The sequence below is a fragment of the Penicillium longicatenatum genome (assembly GCF_028827895.1).
Source record: "Penicillium longicatenatum strain IBT 33135 chromosome Unknown contig_7_segment0_segment0, whole genome shotgun sequence".
NCBI classification, from domain to species: Eukaryota; Fungi; Ascomycota; class Eurotiomycetes; order Eurotiales; family Aspergillaceae; genus Penicillium; species Penicillium longicatenatum.
In genome coordinates, this window is record NW_026643124.1 from 3,680,652 (window position 1) to 3,699,158 (window position 18,507).

At 46.9% G+C, this 18,507-nt stretch overlaps 11 protein-coding genes across 11 annotated transcripts; 5 read left to right on the top strand and 6 right to left on the bottom strand.

Moving 5' to 3' along the window:
* Positions 1–778: 778 nt before the first annotated feature.
* Positions 779–2,133, bottom strand: N7484_011637 (S-adenosyl-L-methionine-dependent methyltransferase; the record flags this gene model as incomplete). Its single annotated transcript, XM_057122024.1, has 5 exons — positions 779–1,231; positions 1,343–1,541; positions 1,598–1,724; positions 1,780–1,909; positions 1,966–2,133. The coding sequence occupies 5 exons, from the start codon at positions 2,131–2,133 to the stop codon at positions 779–781; spliced, it is 1,077 nt and encodes a 358-aa protein (XP_056967778.1).
* Positions 2,134–2,997: 864 nt separating this feature from the next.
* N7484_011638 (uncharacterized protein) lies at positions 2,998–3,526 on the top strand (the record flags this gene model as incomplete). The annotated part of the gene is made up of 3 exons (XM_057122025.1): positions 2,998–3,159; positions 3,220–3,369; positions 3,437–3,526. The coding sequence occupies 3 exons, from the start codon at positions 2,998–3,000 to the stop codon at positions 3,524–3,526; spliced, it is 402 nt and encodes a 133-aa protein (XP_056967779.1).
* Positions 3,527–3,665: 139 nt separating this feature from the next.
* N7484_011639 (MFS transporter) lies at positions 3,666–5,303 on the bottom strand (the record flags this gene model as incomplete). The annotated part of the gene is made up of 5 exons (XM_057122026.1): positions 3,666–4,171; positions 4,224–4,271; positions 4,319–4,930; positions 4,987–5,158; positions 5,214–5,303. 5 exons carry the CDS (start codon positions 5,301–5,303, stop codon positions 3,666–3,668), a joined length of 1,428 nt encoding a protein of 475 aa, XP_056967780.1.
* Positions 5,304–5,669: 366 nt separating this feature from the next.
* On the top strand, positions 5,670–6,671 carry N7484_011640 (ketopantoate reductase family protein; the record flags this gene model as incomplete). The annotated part of the gene is made up of 1 exon (XM_057122027.1): positions 5,670–6,671. The coding sequence occupies one exon, from the start codon at positions 5,670–5,672 to the stop codon at positions 6,669–6,671; it is 1,002 nt and encodes a 333-aa protein (XP_056967781.1).
* A 561-nt stretch (positions 6,672–7,232) lies between these two features.
* Positions 7,233–9,292, top strand: N7484_011641 (Glycoside hydrolase superfamily; the record flags this gene model as incomplete). The annotated part of the gene is made up of 4 exons (XM_057122028.1): positions 7,233–7,382; positions 7,432–7,447; positions 7,500–8,839; positions 8,903–9,292. The coding sequence occupies 4 exons, from the start codon at positions 7,233–7,235 to the stop codon at positions 9,290–9,292; spliced, it is 1,896 nt and encodes a 631-aa protein (XP_056967782.1).
* Positions 9,293–9,377: 85 nt separating this feature from the next.
* On the bottom strand, positions 9,378–10,160 carry N7484_011642 (alpha/beta hydrolase; the record flags this gene model as incomplete). Its single annotated transcript, XM_057122029.1, has 1 exon — positions 9,378–10,160. One exon carries the CDS (start codon positions 10,158–10,160, stop codon positions 9,378–9,380), a length of 783 nt encoding a protein of 260 aa, XP_056967783.1.
* A 1,416-nt stretch (positions 10,161–11,576) lies between these two features.
* N7484_011643 (LysM peptidoglycan-binding domain-containing protein) lies at positions 11,577–11,937 on the top strand (the record flags this gene model as incomplete). Its single annotated transcript, XM_057122030.1, has 2 exons — positions 11,577–11,697; positions 11,753–11,937. 2 exons carry the CDS (start codon positions 11,577–11,579, stop codon positions 11,935–11,937), a joined length of 306 nt encoding a protein of 101 aa, XP_056967784.1.
* Positions 11,938–12,089: 152 nt separating this feature from the next.
* Positions 12,090–13,174, bottom strand: N7484_011644 (uncharacterized protein; the record flags this gene model as incomplete). The annotated part of the gene is made up of 4 exons (XM_057122031.1): positions 12,090–12,334; positions 12,386–12,732; positions 12,788–13,020; positions 13,070–13,174. Coding segments are annotated over 4 exons (930 nt in total), but the record flags the coding sequence as incomplete, so codon positions are not given.
* Positions 13,175–13,660: 486 nt separating this feature from the next.
* On the top strand, positions 13,661–13,884 carry N7484_011645 (uncharacterized protein; the record flags this gene model as incomplete). The annotated part of the gene is made up of 2 exons (XM_057122032.1): positions 13,661–13,691; positions 13,748–13,884. The coding sequence occupies 2 exons, from the start codon at positions 13,661–13,663 to the stop codon at positions 13,882–13,884; spliced, it is 168 nt and encodes a 55-aa protein (XP_056967786.1).
* A 295-nt stretch (positions 13,885–14,179) lies between these two features.
* N7484_011646 (putative MFS sugar transporter) lies at positions 14,180–15,862 on the bottom strand (the record flags this gene model as incomplete). The annotated part of the gene is made up of 4 exons (XM_057122033.1): positions 14,180–14,838; positions 14,899–15,377; positions 15,433–15,604; positions 15,652–15,862. 4 exons carry the CDS (start codon positions 15,860–15,862, stop codon positions 14,180–14,182), a joined length of 1,521 nt encoding a protein of 506 aa, XP_056967787.1.
* Positions 15,863–16,617: 755 nt separating this feature from the next.
* On the bottom strand, positions 16,618–17,396 carry N7484_011647 (uncharacterized protein; the record flags this gene model as incomplete). Its single annotated transcript, XM_057122034.1, has 3 exons — positions 16,618–17,013; positions 17,067–17,173; positions 17,336–17,396. 3 exons carry the CDS (start codon positions 17,394–17,396, stop codon positions 16,618–16,620), a joined length of 564 nt encoding a protein of 187 aa, XP_056967788.1.
* Between the last annotated feature and the right edge of the window lie 1,111 nt (positions 17,397–18,507).

Below are 18,507 nucleotides of genomic sequence, written 5' to 3' on the forward strand. Positions count from 1 at the left end.
AGGAGTGAGGGGCAAAGCTGAGAAGAAGATGACGAAAGAAAGGAAGAAAGATGGAAAGAGGAGAGGGGTATGAATGAATCTAAAGAAGCGGAAGTGACCTCAGGAGGTCCGCTGTTGTCGTTGCTGAGGTGTCGCTTACCCGGCGAGTCACGTGATACAGGGGTTGTCAAGTTAAGGCTCCATCACGCGTCATTGGCTTAAGACCCGCTTTCTTGATTGGCACGTTCTCTTCACCGCACGCTCTAGACTCTGCATTCTCTACATTCGTGTGGAATGAGCTACTCCAAATGCTAGGCCACCAGATTAACTATTTAAGCTTCGTTACGTTGAATAGGAAATCCCTCATTATTAACTGAGTCTGTCTGTGAAACCTATTTTACCCGCCTGGAGGTACCCACTTAGCTACTTCTTGGTCTACCATGGTCTAGCACTCAATAAAGTACCCCATCTCTTTCATTTCTTCCCGCCAAAGAGCGAAATATATGACTTCAATTTCTCAACACACCACCAAGTTGACCCCGTTGAATATTGGATTTATCTTCTCATCTTGGAAATTAAATACCGGCGAAAACACATACCAGTTGCAGATCCAGTGAGTAACACAACGAATCTAGTCATGAGCTCAACAACCGATATAGCCGGACCTTCTGGCAGCTTCTGTCGTGTGTAATTGGATGGGCTGAGATACCTATACCGACTAAGAAATAGGCCATACGTCAAAGACAGCACGTAGAGAGGCGGGTTTTAATTGTATCCTTAACGACCTCGACATCTATATCTATACAGGAACAGCCTCGTATAACGCACTCGCACCACCACCTTGCTCATTTCCACGCCAGATCTTAACCACCTTAAAATGAGCCCGTTCCAACAACTCAGTCCATTGCTTCTCAGTCCGCTCCAGCGACGCGTACATTTCCATCATCAGAATATCCATCGCAACTGAGAAGGCAGGAGCATCCTTCTTAGGCAGGGTATTTTCATTGATCAACAAAATCGAATCCTCAGCCATAGCATCCCAGATATGTCCCAGCGCTTCAAGAGCCTGTTTATCCGGCCAGTCGTGGAGCACAGTTCGCATATAATACACCTTGGCGCCCTTTACGGGCTGCTCAGTAAACATATCGTAGCCGATCGCTTCGATGCCCTCACCAAGTGGGGCTTTAATATTCTGAATGACGGACGAGAGGTCCTCGACGATGAGACGGCCGGGTATATCAGGGAATCGCTCCTTGAAGCGTGCCACGTCATGACCCAAACCACCACCGACATCAACTAGTCGGACCCGGTCTGCTGGGACTTGTAGCTTTTCCTCGACGGGATAGAAACCATACCACTACACTCCTTCGATTTGGCGGTTCAGGCTCATGAGGGTATTGAAAGCGTGGAGATCCTCGGGATTTTTCTGGAGCCAGTCAAAGTGATGGTCTTTCGTGTTGTAGGCAAAGTGGAATGGCGCGGCCCAGGCATCTTCTGGGTTAGCGTAGTCTGTGGCTTGGAAGAATTTGTTCAAGTTTGCAGAGACTTTCATGTTCGAGTAGCTATAAGCAGCCGCAATTAGCTTGGTATAGTTTCTCATTGGAGCACAGGGACGTACAAATGATGGATAGCTGCCACGAGAGGCGATCCAGTAACAAATCCCATGGCCAAAGGCAATGGCTGGTATGTTTGGTCGGCGTTCTCAACAACAAGGTTTTTTGTAACAAGGAGCCGCAAAAAGCGCGCTAGAAAATAAGCATTTTAGTACCAGGCCAAGCCTGAAACGGAGGTATGATCTACTTAAAAGCTTCTCATCGCCTTTTGTCTTGTCTGACAATTGACTAATTGTCTGTGGCGATCCACCCCCGGCGGCTAAGGCGTCGAAAATGCCCATGCCTATGGCCACACGGATACCAACAAGACCGTAGTGCTGCAACCTTTTAGTCAGGAGCATGGGTTTTCACATCGGGTATTCTTCAATTTCACCGCAAAGCAGTAATTGCGAACAGTCAAAACTGGAGGCTCCATGGCAACGCGAACTTTGTCAATCGCGCCCAAAAGTTTGAATCGCTCCTCTTCGGGAATTGATTCCGCCGGAGGCAGCTGGGCTAGAGCTGCAGTCACCGCGGCGATGGCATCAGCGGTGGAGGCCATTGTAGTTTTTTTCAATGTTCAATATGATCAGGGAAATTATTTGAGGATGAGGGGGAAAAACGAAATGGAACTTGTATATAAAGAAGCGATCTATATGCTGCATACTGAATTGGTAGCGAGATTCGAGCATCAGATTGGGTGACTGGGTATTAGTTGAAATTAACAAGCATGTTGGCCCCCAAATGATGCGTAATTAAAGCCTCAAAAGAGGGGTGCTCTCAATAGGTGCTAGCTTAATAGTATCTGGCCCCTACTTACAGTCATGGTACCAAGAACATGATTTATCTCCAGTATGGATACTCAAATCTTGAAAAGAACCACTGAAAGGGCCCGATAGCGGACTTGCATTGGCATCAAAACCCTTAAAATCAAATTAAGTACCCCTCAAGTGCTTTTAGGTCCATGTAGCTATATACCATAGACTCCACTGACCAACCTTTAGAATGTCGGTAGTTTGAGCTCTGGTCACGACCATTCTATTGTACCAGGGGTTGAGATCCTGATCGTTTCACACTGCAGGATCTGCTACAGTAGTTAAGAAGCTTTCCAAGGTTTCAAGAAACTTGACTTTCTCTTTTGTACTTCCAATTTTCCAGAACCGAAAAATGTTTTGTGCCTTCATCGTGTAATAAGAGCCTGGAAATGCGCAAATAATCCTAGGTTGCTATACTACTCAGAAGGTGAGGTCGGCTCTTTTGGGGCGATGCTCCACAGTGATAAGAGCACCCCTCAACCAACTAAACCCCACGCCGATTACAAATGCCTAGAACGCGCGGGGCTTCCGGTACCTAGTCATCTTCCCAATAACTAAAACAACCTGACACTTAGGACATCATTTCGCCAACAATTGAACTCCCCCGCAAAATGTCTTTCGAAAAGAAGCCAATTACTGCCTCCGGTGCACCCGCACCTCCACCTTTCCTGTCGCAGGCCATCTTGATGGGCGACTTCCTCTTTTGTTCCGGACAAGTTGGCTGTCACCCCGAAACCGGCGCGCTTGTCACAGGCTCAATCGGAGATCGAACCGTAAGTTTGGACCTTGAAACCATTCTCTATGCATACTATATTGTTAAACTCGTGCTCCAGAAACAAATCCTCTCTAATCTCCGTGCCGTTTTGGAAGCGGGCGGGACTAGCCTGGAAAACGTTGTTAAGTGTAACATCTACCTTACGAGCATGAGCGATTTCGCTGCTGTTAATGAAGTCTATGCGGCGACGTTCACGAAGCCGATGCCAGTAAGTTTGAGATGCTTTCTCGAGACGATGGAAATGTCAGGAAGAGTCTAATTGGCCGTTTTTACAGGCGCGAACTTGTGTCTGCGTGAAGGAGCTGCCATTGGGAACGGACGTTGAGATTGAATGCATCGCAGGTGTGTCGAAATCCAAGCTTTAAGCGAATCAAGTGTGAACAACGTATCTAGATTGGTATCGAGCGGTCTCAATTGAACGCCACCATGGAATTATTTCTATATAACAGTGTAAAGGCATTATGCCAAGAAAAATCGTAACGTCAGTATCAGTGCACCAATGCACTACTGAGCCTGCTGTGCGAATTTGCTGTTCGCTCTAATCCAAGCACCATATCTAATAAAAACAAACGGAACGACAGCAATCGCTATCGAAAAGAATCCGAGCAGCGAATTCGCCCAATCGATACCTAACTTCGTATACATGGGATTCGCAGCCATGGGAAGGAAGATAGCAAAGGAGGATCGCAGGGTACTCGCGGCTGCTGAAGCCGAGGCGGAGAATTGCTTGTACGCGTCCGTAAGGTAATTAAGCAACGCGATGAAGATCAGCAGGTAGCCGAATCCGAAAAAGATCCCTGACATCATGGGCATGATCGGACTGATGGAGAGTCTTGCGGACCAACCGAGCCAGAAGAGGGCGATTGGGATTCCTGGGGCCCCGACGCAGGCCAAGGGGAGGCGGCGGTATTCTTCTAATTTTGCCCAGCTGTGGCCGGCAGCTAGAGCTTTGCTGTGGTATCCGCTGTATAAGAAGAAGACGACAAATGCGAGGATTGACCCGGGGAGAACTGGTGGAGGGTTAGAAGGTATCAATCAGTAGAGGAAGGGGGAGGCCCTTACTTGGAAGGAAGGCTAGTCCACCTATGCCTGCAGATAGGCCATATAGATCTGATATGGTTAGCTTGGAGCTTTGTGATAATGGTGGCAGGATGTACCTTGGAAAATGATGGGGTATGCCTGGAAGTACAGGTATAAGATCGAATAGATAAGGGCGAGGTACAGCGAGCAACAGAAAACAATCGGCTCTCGAGTGAACATGAGGAATGGGCGACCAAGAATGACAAACATCTCGTTGGAGAGAGACCCTGCGCCATTGCCCGAAGGCTTCTGGATATATCCGGCTTTCTCATCAAATCTTTCAAACCTCCGGCGCAAGACCGGCACATACGTCTCGGGCATGGTGACCAGAAGAGGCCAACCAGGGGCAGCAATAATAAGGCCTGCCCAGAAAGTCCACCTCCACGTTATGGTAGAGATGAAGCCAGAGATGATCGGACCCAACAGTGGCGGGAATGTAGTCGCAAACATGAACCATGACATCGCTAATCCACGGTGATGAGGATTCTCGTAGATGTCCGAGAAAAGTCCACCCAGCACAGCATTTGGTGCTGATCCTCCCAATCCACAGAAGAATCGAAAAACCAGAAGCGCTGGAAAGGTCGGTGCCAGTGCGCATGCCATCATGAAGATGAGGTAGATGGAGAATGTTATTACAAGGACAGGTTTCCGGCCGAAGTGTTCACTCAAGGGACCGAAAATAACAGGACCTGCATTTGTGAGTAAGAATTGAGGTCAAAATCTTTGCTGCAGATGTTCCACGTACCTATCGCAAAACCCGCCATGTAAAGGGACGTTGGCAGAACCATTTTGATGCTATCGCTGGCGATATTGAAATCATTGGCAAGCTCATCGTGGGCTCCAGATGCAATTGAAGATCCAAGTGAGCTATTAAAGACAAAATATACACCTGCAACTACGATGTGAAGCTTTCGTAGCTGTTGGATTCATATTAGCGGAGTTGCCTCACGTTTCGACTTGGGAGAGCTATACCAAGGCGAACTCAAAAGGATGGTGGAAGGTACTCGGCGAACCGGCTTCCCGAGTACAGCATCGCGTATCCTGCTTTGAAATCATCGACATCCTCTCCGATATTCCATTGCTTGCTCAATTGGGATTGAACTTTGATTCAAGTCATTAAAGTAACTTGAATCTCGTTGTGGACCGGCATTCGCCCCGAGGTCATTGTGGATACCCATTGGAAATTTTTTTCCCTGATGGATTCAGGCACGACTGTAATTGGCAGTGGTCTCCTTGTATAAATGTGGAGTTTGACGCCAGAGCCGAATAACTATGTAACCGGTACGTAAAAAGTTTTTCGGCAGCCCGACCGGCTAAAAGTCCGGCTGGTTATCGTCGGGATTGATTCGCAAAGAACTCCGGAGGTCTCCACCGGATCCATAGGAGTTACATGACCGTATACTTGATCAGGCATCCAGCTCATTCATCATGGCAAGCAGTCGCGTGCATATTCTCGGGCTGGGGAGTATCGGATCATTCATTGCTCAATCTCTCCGCTCTCTTGCCGCCCCACCGCCCGTGACACTTCTCGTCCACAGAGAAAGCCTCTTCAAGGAACTTTCAGCCAATGACTGGAAACTCGGCCTCCGCGTTGGAGAGGCTGGAGAGTTGAGGCAAAGCTCGGGATTCGATGCAGAGCTACTGGGAAAGACAACCTCAAGTACCAGCCCAATACGTGACTTGATTGTCGCCGTCAAAGCATCGGCAACGGTGACCGCCCTTGAGCCATTTAAAGATCGAATTGGACGCGATACTACCATCTGTCTTTTTCAAAATGGCCTTGGTCAAATTGACGATCTTAATGAACGCCTTTTCCCCGATCCCTCAACGCGGCCGACATACATGTGTGGCGTCATCCGTCATGGCGTGTACCTGAAATCAGCCAGCGAGGCTATATTGTCAGGCCCTAATGGGTGCGTTGACATCGGGTTTGTAGAAGGAGACAGCGCACGTCATCGTCGGTTCCTCCTCGACACCCTCATCCGGTCGCCAATCCTTCGCTGCACTGAATTGAAACAAGCCGACCTTATAAGGGTTCAGCTACTCAAATTAGCGACAAACTGCGTGCTGAACCCATTAACAGCGCTTCTGGATTTCCGCAACGGCGGACTCTTGGATAACGCTGCGCTCCAGCCACTACAGCGTCAGCTATTAGAGGAAATTTCGGCGGTCTTTGAGAATCTTCCGGAAATCAAAAGCTTGGCCTATGACCGTTCGCAGTTCTCGGTCACATCGTTGGAGACTACTCTTCGTGACACTGTGGAAAAGACGGCGCATAACTCGAGCAGTATGCGCGAAGATGTGAGGAAAGGGAGGAGGACGGAAATTGACAACATCAACGGCTGGATCATCAAGCGAGGCAAGGAACTGGGGATTGATTGCCCAGTCAATACTTGTTTGACTCAACTCATACTGGCAAAGAATCGATAACCATAAAATCGTTCCAATCTGAGAATTTCTAAGCAAGCTTTGCCAAACGAGCTGTTGCACTTTCATGCCAACGTACGGCGGAATTTTACTGACTATGGATTTATGTCGGAACATGCCCGATTTGATTATTGAATCTCTTAGCATTGTGCCATAGTCTATAACTAGAGATATGTGCCGCTGTATGGTTATTGTCATCGATTCCAAGTTTCTCACCGGGTCGGATACCCCTTGGGCGTTCACGGAAATAACCGACGTCATGACTTTGATAGGATGTTGTCGACAACGAAAATCAATTGACAAGTTAAGAATTGAAACAAAGGCTTAATACATATAAATCTTCTTTTGAAGACACATCCGGACTGGAATTTGACGGTAATTGGCAAATGTCACGAATTTTCATTCTATGGTTGTGGCCCCTGGTGAACAGTTCCATGATTCATTGTGGAGCTCCATCGAACGACTCCTACCCTAGGACAATGACTCGTTTTATTAACCCCTGGATATCCGCAAAATATATTCGTTGCAAATTTTTTCTTCCTTCACTTGCTGGATTCTGCCACAATGTGGCTAGCGTCAATACCATATGTGCCTTGGGGCTTAACAATACTCACTACTTTATGTGTGACCCAAGCCGCCGATCCAGTTGAACTATCAGTTTCCCGAGAAGGCGGAAATAAATCAAGCCCCTTGCTCTATGGAATCATGTTCGAGGTTAGAGAACCGAACTTGTTCTGCTCCAAAACGCTGACTTTTTATCTAGGAAATGGATCATTCAGGTACGCCACTTTCTTTCACACCACGGTCCACAGGTGTTCCTAACACATACAGGTGATGGTGGAATCCATGGACAGCTACTCCAGAATAATGGCTTCCAGGGAGACAGCCTTGGATTGACGGCATACGCACCCGTAGGGGATGTAATGATCTTCCAAGATAAAGATCATCCTGTGAGCGACGCCATTACGTCTTCGATTTCTGTCTCGGTTCCAGAGAATACAACGGAGTATGTTGGTTTTGCGAACACAGGCTATAATGGAGTTCCAGCCCTGAATTCTACATACACCAGCTCATTCTGGATGATGGGATACTACTCGGGAACGATCAATCTTCAGCTTGTTGGGTCGAACAATGGCATCGTTTATGCCGACCACAACCTGACTGTTGAAAGCACAGATGCTAAATTCACCCAATTTGAGACGACTTTCAACTCCACACTATCCCCTGATGGAGAAAATGAGTGGCACTTGACATTCGATGGCTCGAAAGTTGCTGGAAGCTCATTAAACTTTGGATACATTCAGCTGTTCCCACCAAGATATCAGGATCGGGAGAATGGATTGCGCGAAGATCTGGCAATATTCCTTGAGAAAGTTGGATTCAAGTTCCTTCGATTTCCAGGGGGAAATAACATCGAGGGTCTAGAGATCGACAACCGGTGGAAATGGAATAGAACAATCGGACCTCTAGTTGACCGACCGGGACGAAACAGCGACTGGTTCTATCCCAACACCGATGCCCTGGGTCTTGATGAGTATCTATGGTGGTGTGAAGACATGAATATGTCACCTTTGCTGGCTCTCTGGTCAGGCAAGTCATACGGCGGGATTGTCTCAGGCTCCGACCTTCATCCATTTGTCGATGATATCATGAACGAGCTGGAGTACCTCCTCGGTAATACATCAACCGACTTTGGAAAGTTACGGGCCCAGAATGGTCGCGAGGATCCATGGAAGATCGATTATATCGAAATCGGGAACGAAGACGACCTCACGGGTGGTTGTGATACCTACCCCGATCGCTTCAACCAGATTTATAAGGCTATCCATGACAAATATCCCAATATCACGCTCGTTGCCTCGAATGGCAACTACTCCTGTCTACCTTCACCGCTACCTACGGGTGTCATCATTGACCTGCACTTGTATCGTATGCCGGATGACTTTGTGGCATTGTTCAATCAGTATGATAACCAGCCTCGAGATCAACCTGTCATGGTAGGTGAGTATGGATGTCGGAATACATCTAACGCGAAGGGTACATATTGGTCATATATGCAAGGCAGCTGTAGCGAGGCTATATACATGATGGGCATGGAGCGGAACAGTGATATTGTTACGATGGCAGCATATGCACCTATGTTGGAGCATTTCGGGTTGATAGCATGGTCGGTAAGTGATATCAAAAGAATTGATCGCTTATATCCCACACTAATTGCTGGTATAAAACCCCAGCCAACGCTTTATGGGTTCAATTCAACTCCTGGGTCAATCACGCCGTCGACATCTTACTACGTTCAGCAAATGTTTGCTTCCAATAAAGGAGACACAGTTCTTCAGATCAATTCGTCGGCCGACTTTGGACCTCTCTATTGGGTGGCTACGAAGACGGAGTCACAATATTACGTGAAGCTGGCGAATTATGGGTCGAAGGAGCAGAACGTCACCATCAGCATTCCTGAAACAAGTTCAGGGAGGTTAGAAATGCTCTCCGGATCGCAGTTTCAAGGCAATCAGCCTTATCAGATGGAAATTAAGACGGCAACCACGAAGGTTCATAGTGAGAATGGGACGTATTTTGTCACTATGAACTCCTGGGCAGTTGCTGTTCTAGCTGTTTCTTGACAAGAAGCTCGAATATACATTCTTAATGTCTGATCTAAACTCTATCCACACCCCAGGTACTTCAGATTGAATAACATCCTCATTTTCACATCGTGTTTCTTTCATCAGCAGCTGCATTAATCGCAGCCTGAACCATCTCCTTCTCCATAGTAATAAAAATACTATGATCCGCATCAAAAACCTCAGTTTTTACATTAACCCCCTCCTCTTGAACCTTTGCCAACATGATATCTTGATAAAGAGCTGGAACCCCATAATCCTGCAATGTGCGAATATAAGTTGCAGGAATAGTTCTCCAAGCGCATCCTGTCATCGGATCCTTCAAAGCCTGCACCGGGAACCACACCAAACTCTCCACTGCTCTGTCAACAGTAGCCTGATCTACTCTTCCGCTGAAAAGAGCAAATCCCGGGTCTTTGGGCATCGTCAAGCCATCTGTCGTGGTATCCATATACCCTTCCAACACCTGTTCAAACTTGGCTTCCTGCACGATATTCCAAACAGAGTACCCGGTGGGTAGAATGTATGCACACAAATACAGTAAATGGATAACCCCGCCCGGTTTACCGGATGCTTTCCGTTCGGAGAATGATAGACCCTCCACGGCACTGGATCCGACGGCGCCGCCGTACGAGTGCATGATCATGAGAACACGCTGATCATCGTCAATAAGCGTTTTAACTAGTTCTCTGACGCAGGCGACGTCTTCGGGGTGGAATGCTGTTGGTGGTCGGGCGCTACTGCTTGTTGGCAGCCGGGGGCAATGGACTTGGAATCCCTGTTTTTGGAGGGCGTTCACATAGTCCGAATAATTGGCCGGGGTGTGCCAGGCCCCGTGTACCAGCACTACTGTAGGGAGTGATGACATTTTATGTGTGAATTCCGGTTTCTCACTGGGGGCACATCTACTAAAGGACAGATGTTGCTGTGTTGCTGTTTTGGAGAGGGGGTATGGCCCCCACTCTGGATGTGTCATCCAAACACGAAACCTAAGTTACTTAGCTTGAATCTGACTTGGTCTGATAGATGTACACATTTCAACCAGGTAAAGGATCTACTTCATAGCCTATACGCAAAGCGGGGCATCAATCAGCTTTATTTAATGGCCATTACCAAGGTTGCGAAGTAAACCATGATCAAACCGGAAAAGGGTGGAATAGTAGAAGAAGTCTACTATAATTCAACCAAGTGTCACAGGAGGAATTATTAATGGGGACAAGTTTTTCAAACACGTTGCCAGGAATTTGCGTCCAGCAGGCTGTGGCGTGATGCAATTTTATAATAGATTTTAGCCAGCTCTAGATCCAGCAAAGATGATCTCGGACTTCGTTATCGATCGGAAACTATCAGATGAGCAAATTTAGCTCTGTAGAACCACGTACAAAGATTGTGCGCTCTCTCATTTCAATTATTCAGAGACATGTCTAAGTTAGGGCAAATCCTAAGTTAGGGCAAATCGAGATTTCTATGCACGAAATGACCGTATCGTGGTACACAGTATATCCAAGCTAAAGAAATATGACTATTTCAATCCCGACTCATCCTGCATCTCAAGCTTTAAATGAGTCTAATCTCCTTCAAAGCCGTGCCTGGAACTTGAATTTATCGAATGTAGTACAGACTGTGGCAGTAACACAATCGTTCCTAAACGAGCCCCTGAGCTTATGCCCCAAGCTTGTGTCATGACGGCATCCTCATTAAGCGAAGGTACTACCAAACCCATGCATTGGAGGTCAGGTTTGCCTGCAGAAGGTAACAACACCCCAACAGCTATCCATCTTTTATACTTCAGGTGCAATGTAACTGTTGAACAACCGGAAATCATACTTAGTCTTCCCGAGACATTCGTGTGTAAACAGTGTGAGACTCATACATTGGCTGGCTGACAAGACGTGGCTCTTATTATTGGTTTTGTTTTAGCGCCATTACCTATTTTACGGGAACTGAGACCTTAAGATGTGTTCTTTTTATAGTGTCATATATGATTGTACCACGAGTCGCTGTAACCTGAGCTCGTCCAAAATCACTGGCGTCCACCTCGCTATGAGATATTTTTCACTGGTAAGCTGGCAGTATCTAGCCTTCTTCTAAGTGTCATACGATGGAGCATGTTGGAATTCAGCTATCTGGGGATTGGATAATCCATGCATCGTCAAGTTTTCAGGTATAAAAGCAGCCACAAGAGGAGCTCATAATAAATCATTCACCACTAACCTTCATCTTCATCATTCATTAACCATTTGACACCTCTTTCAACTCATCCTTTTCCAGTCAAAACGCCACCATGGTCCACTCATATACCCGGGCTATTGTCTGGCTAGGCCTCGCCTCTCTAGCCCTGTCTGTGCCCGTGGAACCAAACTCAGAAAAAACGAGTGATTCCTCAGACCGCTATGCGCCTAGTTGTTAGTTGATCCGAAAACCTTTCCAGTTGTTACGAAATCTCACACTTTCATTCAGGTACCCAGTTCTATAAGGTGCAACAAGGAGATACATGCTGGGACATTGTCTCCCAGAACCAAAATACCTTCACCATGGGCCAGCTGCTGTGCTGGAACCCTGATATCAACCCCTGGTGCTCGAATCTCATTCCCGGTCGCAATGTGTGTATCGGTGTGGTCAACCCTGCGAGCTGTGCTAAGTAGTTTAATTGAATTTTGTTGGTGGCTTTTGTGAACGGACGCGCATTTTGGCCAATTACGAAGCTTCTCGAGATACGTTATGTTGGTGGAACAATTTGCCAGTTTGCTATTGACGCAATTTGTATTACGAGTGAATTTTGATTTGCTGTTTACCTGCCCTTCCAGCATTTCTCCAGTAATTCTCTCATCGTGATGGGTCGCACATCCGGGAATCGAGCATTGAGCCGGTTCTCCTTAGGAAACTGGAAGACACCATTCACAATGAGCCTGCTACACAGCGCTGTGACCTCTTTCAGTTCATCGATTGAGTCATTTGCTGTATCATCCAGACTCGGTGGTACAGTGACATCCCCTGTGTTAATTTGTTCAATGCTATCGTATGTCACTTTGAACTTTGTACCTGTTTGAGTTTAGTGACTATTGAATTTGAGAGACAAGAGGACCATCTTACCCGTGATTTCTTCCGCCATGCTCAAGATCTGATTATAGGTGACTTCATCGCCCACAATTATGCTAAATTCAGGCCATTCGTCGAGATCGAGGACTTTGATCACGTATTTCGCCATATCGTGCGTGTAGGTCATACAGATTACATCATTACCATCACCAGGTATTGCGGCTTCGCGCTTGGCGATGTTGATTCCGAAAGTGTAGGGCTGCAGATTGGTTTGGACATGCGGCATGCCCCAGTAGTCCATGAAGTAACCCGGGATGACACGAGTGTACTTCAGCGAGCTGTTTTTCAGACGATTGGCAGCATCAAGCCAGTATTGAATACTTGGATCTATCGGGAGAAGACTGTCATCGGAAATATTAGCGGGTTGAACACGGCGAGTGGTAGTTTTGTGCTCACTCTGATGTTTGAATAAACGAGAATTCACTTGGAATGAATCGCTTGATTGTTGCAGATAACTCGGCCGCATCAATGAGGTTTAATTGAGATTGACTGGTCTCATCGGAGATAAGGCCGATAGCAGATATGATAGTGTGAACATTGTGACTATCAAGGGTCTTCGCTATCGACTGAACATCATCGTAGTTGATCTGCACAATCGGGATTTCAGGGAAAGCTGATTCTTGCGTCGACTTTGATTCGTCAGTAATTGGTTTACTCATGGGAGCGAATATTCCTTACTTGACGAGAGAGCACGATGACTTTAAACTTGGGTTCTTGCATCAATCTCTCGACAAGGGTCTTGCCCACCCCTCCCGATCCCCCGGCGACGGCGATAACAGTCATTGTAGCCGTTGTCAAATTCTTTGTGCCTGTTCCTATGGATGCGGGGTTCTATCTTGCGTTGCGAAGAATCTAGGCTGGAATATGGTGCCCGACTTGCATTCCCGGAGTCAAAAGCTCGGGTTTCACCCCACGTTTTGCCCCACCGGTGGCCAACTCGCTTGAGTAATTTCCTTTCATCGACCACAATTTCTATCAGACAGCAAGTAAATTCAAAGCAGTTCTGATGTGAACGATGCATTCTAGAGAATCCCGTATCTACTTTTTTATGTCCAATCATGCCGTCATCAGGGGATCACTGATACGCGATCGGGCTTTCGGGCTTCTTCATCGGCGTTCATGACTAAGATTGCAGACGGACCGAGAACCCATATAAAAGCACTTTCCGCTCTCCCGTTATCAATCCTATTTTGTCAAGATCTACGCTTTTACCTATATCCACGGGTATCTATACAAGTTCCTCTCAAACTTTAAACAAATCCCTTCAAAATGTGCATGAAGGCTCAGTGCTCCACCTGCAGTAAGTTTGCAGATCTTGGAATTTCATACATCCGATCACGGCTAATCAGTCCCCAGACAAGGTGTCTTGGTGGGGTTGTGGCGCCCACATCCCGTCCGTTATGGACTCAGTGCCTGAGAGCGAGTGGTGCGCCTGCACTCCTCAGGTCGAGAAGGATGGGAAGAAGTACCCTCCTAAGGCCGCTCGGTCTTGACTAGATGGTTGTGTGATTTTCTAGGCTGTTTAGCGAGGCGAGTATGGGTGCTGGTGTGATGTCATTTTTTAATGGAGACGTGAAGTCTGAGATTCATTTGGGGACCTGATCATGAGGGTATTTCGGTGTTGTGAAATTGAATATGCATTTCATAATCAATCTAAGAAACTCGTGTTTTTCTATATACAAGGTGGACCTCGGGAGAAGACGCATCCAGGGTCCCCTATCCCACCCTTGGACCAGCCATAGTCTAAGTACGTAGTTCTCCAGCGTTAGGAAGTTCCACGGCATGTCATTAGATATGTTCCACTCCGACGCCATCAATCTCTTTCTCGTCAATTTGCTCCTCAGACTCAATTTGGCCGTGCGCTTTGAGTTCCGCAGCCATCATTCGTGCCTGTTTCACTGGGTCTCCACCCCGGGAGAAGATTAAATCAACATCCTCCAGACGCAGATTGCCGGTCTCGGGATAGAAGAAATAGATGACCGGGATGAAGATAAAGTTCGTGATCATGAAGATCAGGTATGCCTTCCACTGGATGCGGTTGATAATGACAGGCGTGATCATGACCACAGTGAAGTTCCAAAGCCAGTTGGAGCTGACACCAATGGCTGTTCCCTTGGTTCGAGCTTCCAACGGTAGAATTTCTGGGACATATACCCAAGGTACAGAATTGATAGACATGCCATGAATGAGCATATACAAGAAGAAGAACGCAACTGAGGCTGAGGCATAATTCTTTCCGTTGGGCTCGTCAACCTGCGATAGGAGAGCTGCGATCATGAGCATACATACGCCCAAGCCGAAGGATCCTATCATCATTGTCCGTCGCCGACCCATACGGTCCAACATAAAGGCTGGAAGAAGAGAGCCTATCATGAACATGACTTCGATGCATCCACCCAAGATCGAAGGGAGCTTTCCTGTCAGCCCAACATTCTTTTGCAAAACAGCTAAAATGGAAACCATTCAGTCAGTACCTGTAGCCCAGTGAGTGAGCAGAGAGCACTTACTCGGCACATAATAAACGATCATATTGATTCCTCCAACTTGGTTCATGAGCTGCATTCCCCAGGCAAGAAGAACTCTTTGGCCAGTCTTGACTTCGTCATTGCGGAAGATCTTCCACATCGACTGCTTGCTGGCAGAGCTTTCCACTTCGATAGCAGACTGAATTGCACGGCGCTCCTTGATGATGTACTCGTCATGCTCTTCCAAGTCATAAACTGCACAGAGAACATCCAAGGCCTCATCTTCTCGCCCATGGTTCATGAGCCAGCGAGGAGACTCCGGCAGACCGAAAATGAGCACAATGACAAAGATGGCGAAGATTATTTGGACAGCGATCGGAAGACGCCAGGCAATCGGGCCCCCAGCGTAGGACATGCCGAAATCAAACCAGTATGCGATGCAGATGCCAACAGCGGTGAAAAGAACCTCGGAGGAGATGAGTCGACCTCGTGTTTTGCCGTCGCACATTTCTGCTTGGTACCTAGTAAAGGTTAGCATCATCCAGTCAGTAGATAATCGAGTATGGAACAACTTACATGGGCACAGTAGATGTCTTAATTCCTGTCCCTGCACCGGTAATAAGTCGTCCGATCACCAAATGAGGCACTGTAAACGCAGTAGTCTGCAAAATTGCGCCTACAATAACAATAGCCATTGCGAGCCACATCGTTCTCCGACGACCCAGGGTCTCTCCCACGAAGAAATTGACTTGGCCATGTCAGTAAGCGGAATCTGTGAGTGGGGGTCCTACTTACTGAAACATCCCAAAAGACAACCCAGATTATAGCAGCTGACGATGATTCCCTCTTCAGAGTCATTGGGATAATTGAACTGCCTCATCCAATCTTCATTGGTTACGATGCTGCTGAAGACTCCTTGATCATATCCAAACAAAATGAAAGCCACGAGACAGCATGCCGTAACGGCCGCCTGAAGAGATTTGCCCCGTCCAAACCAGGAGCGCATGATGTATAAATTCCAAAAGTCCTCTGGTAATTTGAAGCCCCCATATCTGCTTTCGAGGGCAACTTGGCGTCTTATACCCGTCCGTTGGCATCAGGAACAAGCTCCTGTTCGGGCTGAAACGCAGCCGAACTGCATCATCGCGCAGATTAGAGTTTCGCATGATCCAATTGATGTCGTGTGTTCAGGGTCCACGGTGGACCCTGTCATTCACTCTGGAGAATCTGGAGATGCCATTTACGCGAAATCTGGGCGAGAGGCACTTGTGTGGGGTAGCCAAAGGCCCCTCGGCAGGGGTGGCTTTACATGGGAACTGGATGAGTGCCGATCGGCAACACCCGAACGGGGTTGCAGATTCCTGATGTGGCAGATATCGCGGACTAAAGGTATTTCCGGCGCCTAGCTTACCTGCAACGGAATTAACGTTCTATGATAGGAAGGTGCAACCACGCCCGACCAGACATCAGATGCGGAACGCGTAGTATAGTGTTATCCTTGAGCACAACTTGGCTAGGTACCAATCGAGGAGAGAAGTTGGAGTTGCAGCAGCCTTGGAATTTCTGAATGGATATGTAAAGGTCAATTGTACAACTTCGTCTATGAAATCTATGATAATTTTACCCTGCAAAATGATACAACCGATGTGTTGAAAACGCAGCAATGGGTTCACCTCAATCAATCTACAATTTTTTCCATTCTCATCGCTCTGAACGGCCCAGACTGTGCCATGACACCATTACTTGCTTCAATTCCGGTTCTTAGGCTTCTTCAGAAAGAGATATTTGAAGCTGCTCCTCGGCTGCAACATCTATCTCACTATCTTCATACTCTGCAACTGAAGTAAGGGAACTGTGAAGTTGTTCCTCTGAAGCGGCGTCCACCTCAGAGTTCTCATACGTCTCATCGGAGCTGTAAAGATACTCGTCGACTGCAAAATCCGGGTCATTGCGCTCGTCCTCGTCATTGTCCTCGTCGTCACTCTCGGTTTCGGTCTCTGTAGTAGGAGTGGCAGCACCCGCCTCTAATGCCCTCTCCCTGTTGATTCTTCGGGTGCGGTTACTAATCTTCCAGCGGATGGCACGAACACAGCTGGAAAGCTCACTGGCCGGTCCGAGCATGACCTTCTCGGCCTCATCTTGGAACTCCTCGGGAAGCTATAAGTGAGTGAGCTCGAAAGATCCACGCTGATAACTTCATATATTTGTACTAACCGGAATGCAGCGGTGGTGACTTTCTCCGCAATGCCCGCATCTCTTGCGGCCCTCACTCCAGACACAGTGGTGATCAGGGAACTTTTCCAGTCGGAGGAAGCATCTTTGACATGTATCTCGTAGGGTTCTTACACAATATGTTCTCTGGGCGAGCATTGGAAAGGCTGACTGGGCAAATTCAGCAGTGGTGCTGTGGTCAGTCATATCTCTTTTTATCGTTGTTTCTGGTCGGGGATTGGTGTAGACTCTGTATGAGGGAACTTACATGAGTAAATAAAGATGTAAGTTGGTTGCCGTTGTAGGATTTTGTTTGGATTGGGCATCATTGATCTGAATCAGGTCGATTTCATATATTCTTGAGGGGAAATTACTCTTTGTGGACGGTTCTAGTCTACGAAGCTCTCCAACAAAGGTACACTGTGGCTTGAGACATTACCGAACATCATTCAATGTCAACGTTTCATTGTCCGATTGTCAACATATGCAGATATTCTTTATTTGTTCGACAAACTACAGTGCGATTTTAAACAATATGAGCAAGCGCTGAGATTTGGAACGAGATTTGGAACACACTGATTCACTCTCTTCAAGAAGGAAATCTCCATGTTTCTACTTATTCTGACATACTCTTTGGGTCTTTTGCTGAATGGGGTATGATAGCTTAAGACAACTTTGCATGACTCGGTCCGAGATGAATTTTGGATGTCCAAGAAATATTTCAATATCTTGGAGCTCAACGTGAACCAAAGAATTGTCCGATATCCTTAAGTGGGGCCATATTGATATTATGACATCATTGTAGAAGTAAAATAATCCAGACTGGGATGTCCGGATTTCTGCGTACTAATTTCTACATGCGACTAACGCAGTAAGATGACAGAATTTTGCCTACAATCACGATCACTATTTACACAATATCAAAAGCACTTCTAATAGGTACCCTCATGGTTCTCGTAGAATACTCAAGTTTGACTGAAGATCAGGCCCTTGCGAATCATCAAAGCCTGATTTGGTCTAGCGTGAGGCAGCAAGATCACTGCTTTGGCTGCCCTTATCAATTTACCGCTTTTTATTTCTGCCAGGCTCTCGCTATCTGTCTGCAGGACTGTAATATGAGGTTTTGATTCTGATATACTGAAAACTTACAAGCAGAAAACTTTCGGTGTTTTTTCTTAGCCGACGATAAGTGATTTGGTTTTCTGGCCACATATGAGAATGATTCGTAGAGCAAGATCATTCACCAATTAGTCATAAAATATATTGTTCTCTTTTCTTCAACCTTTCACCACTTCACTTCTCTTTTGTGTCCTGAATGCTCTAGTCGTTGATGTCAAACAACGTGCCATTGCCAATGCGTCTGCCAATCGGGATTTCTATAACATCTCAAATGATGATGGCTCTCAACACTCGTTGGGTCAACTTTCATGGGCGGTCAAT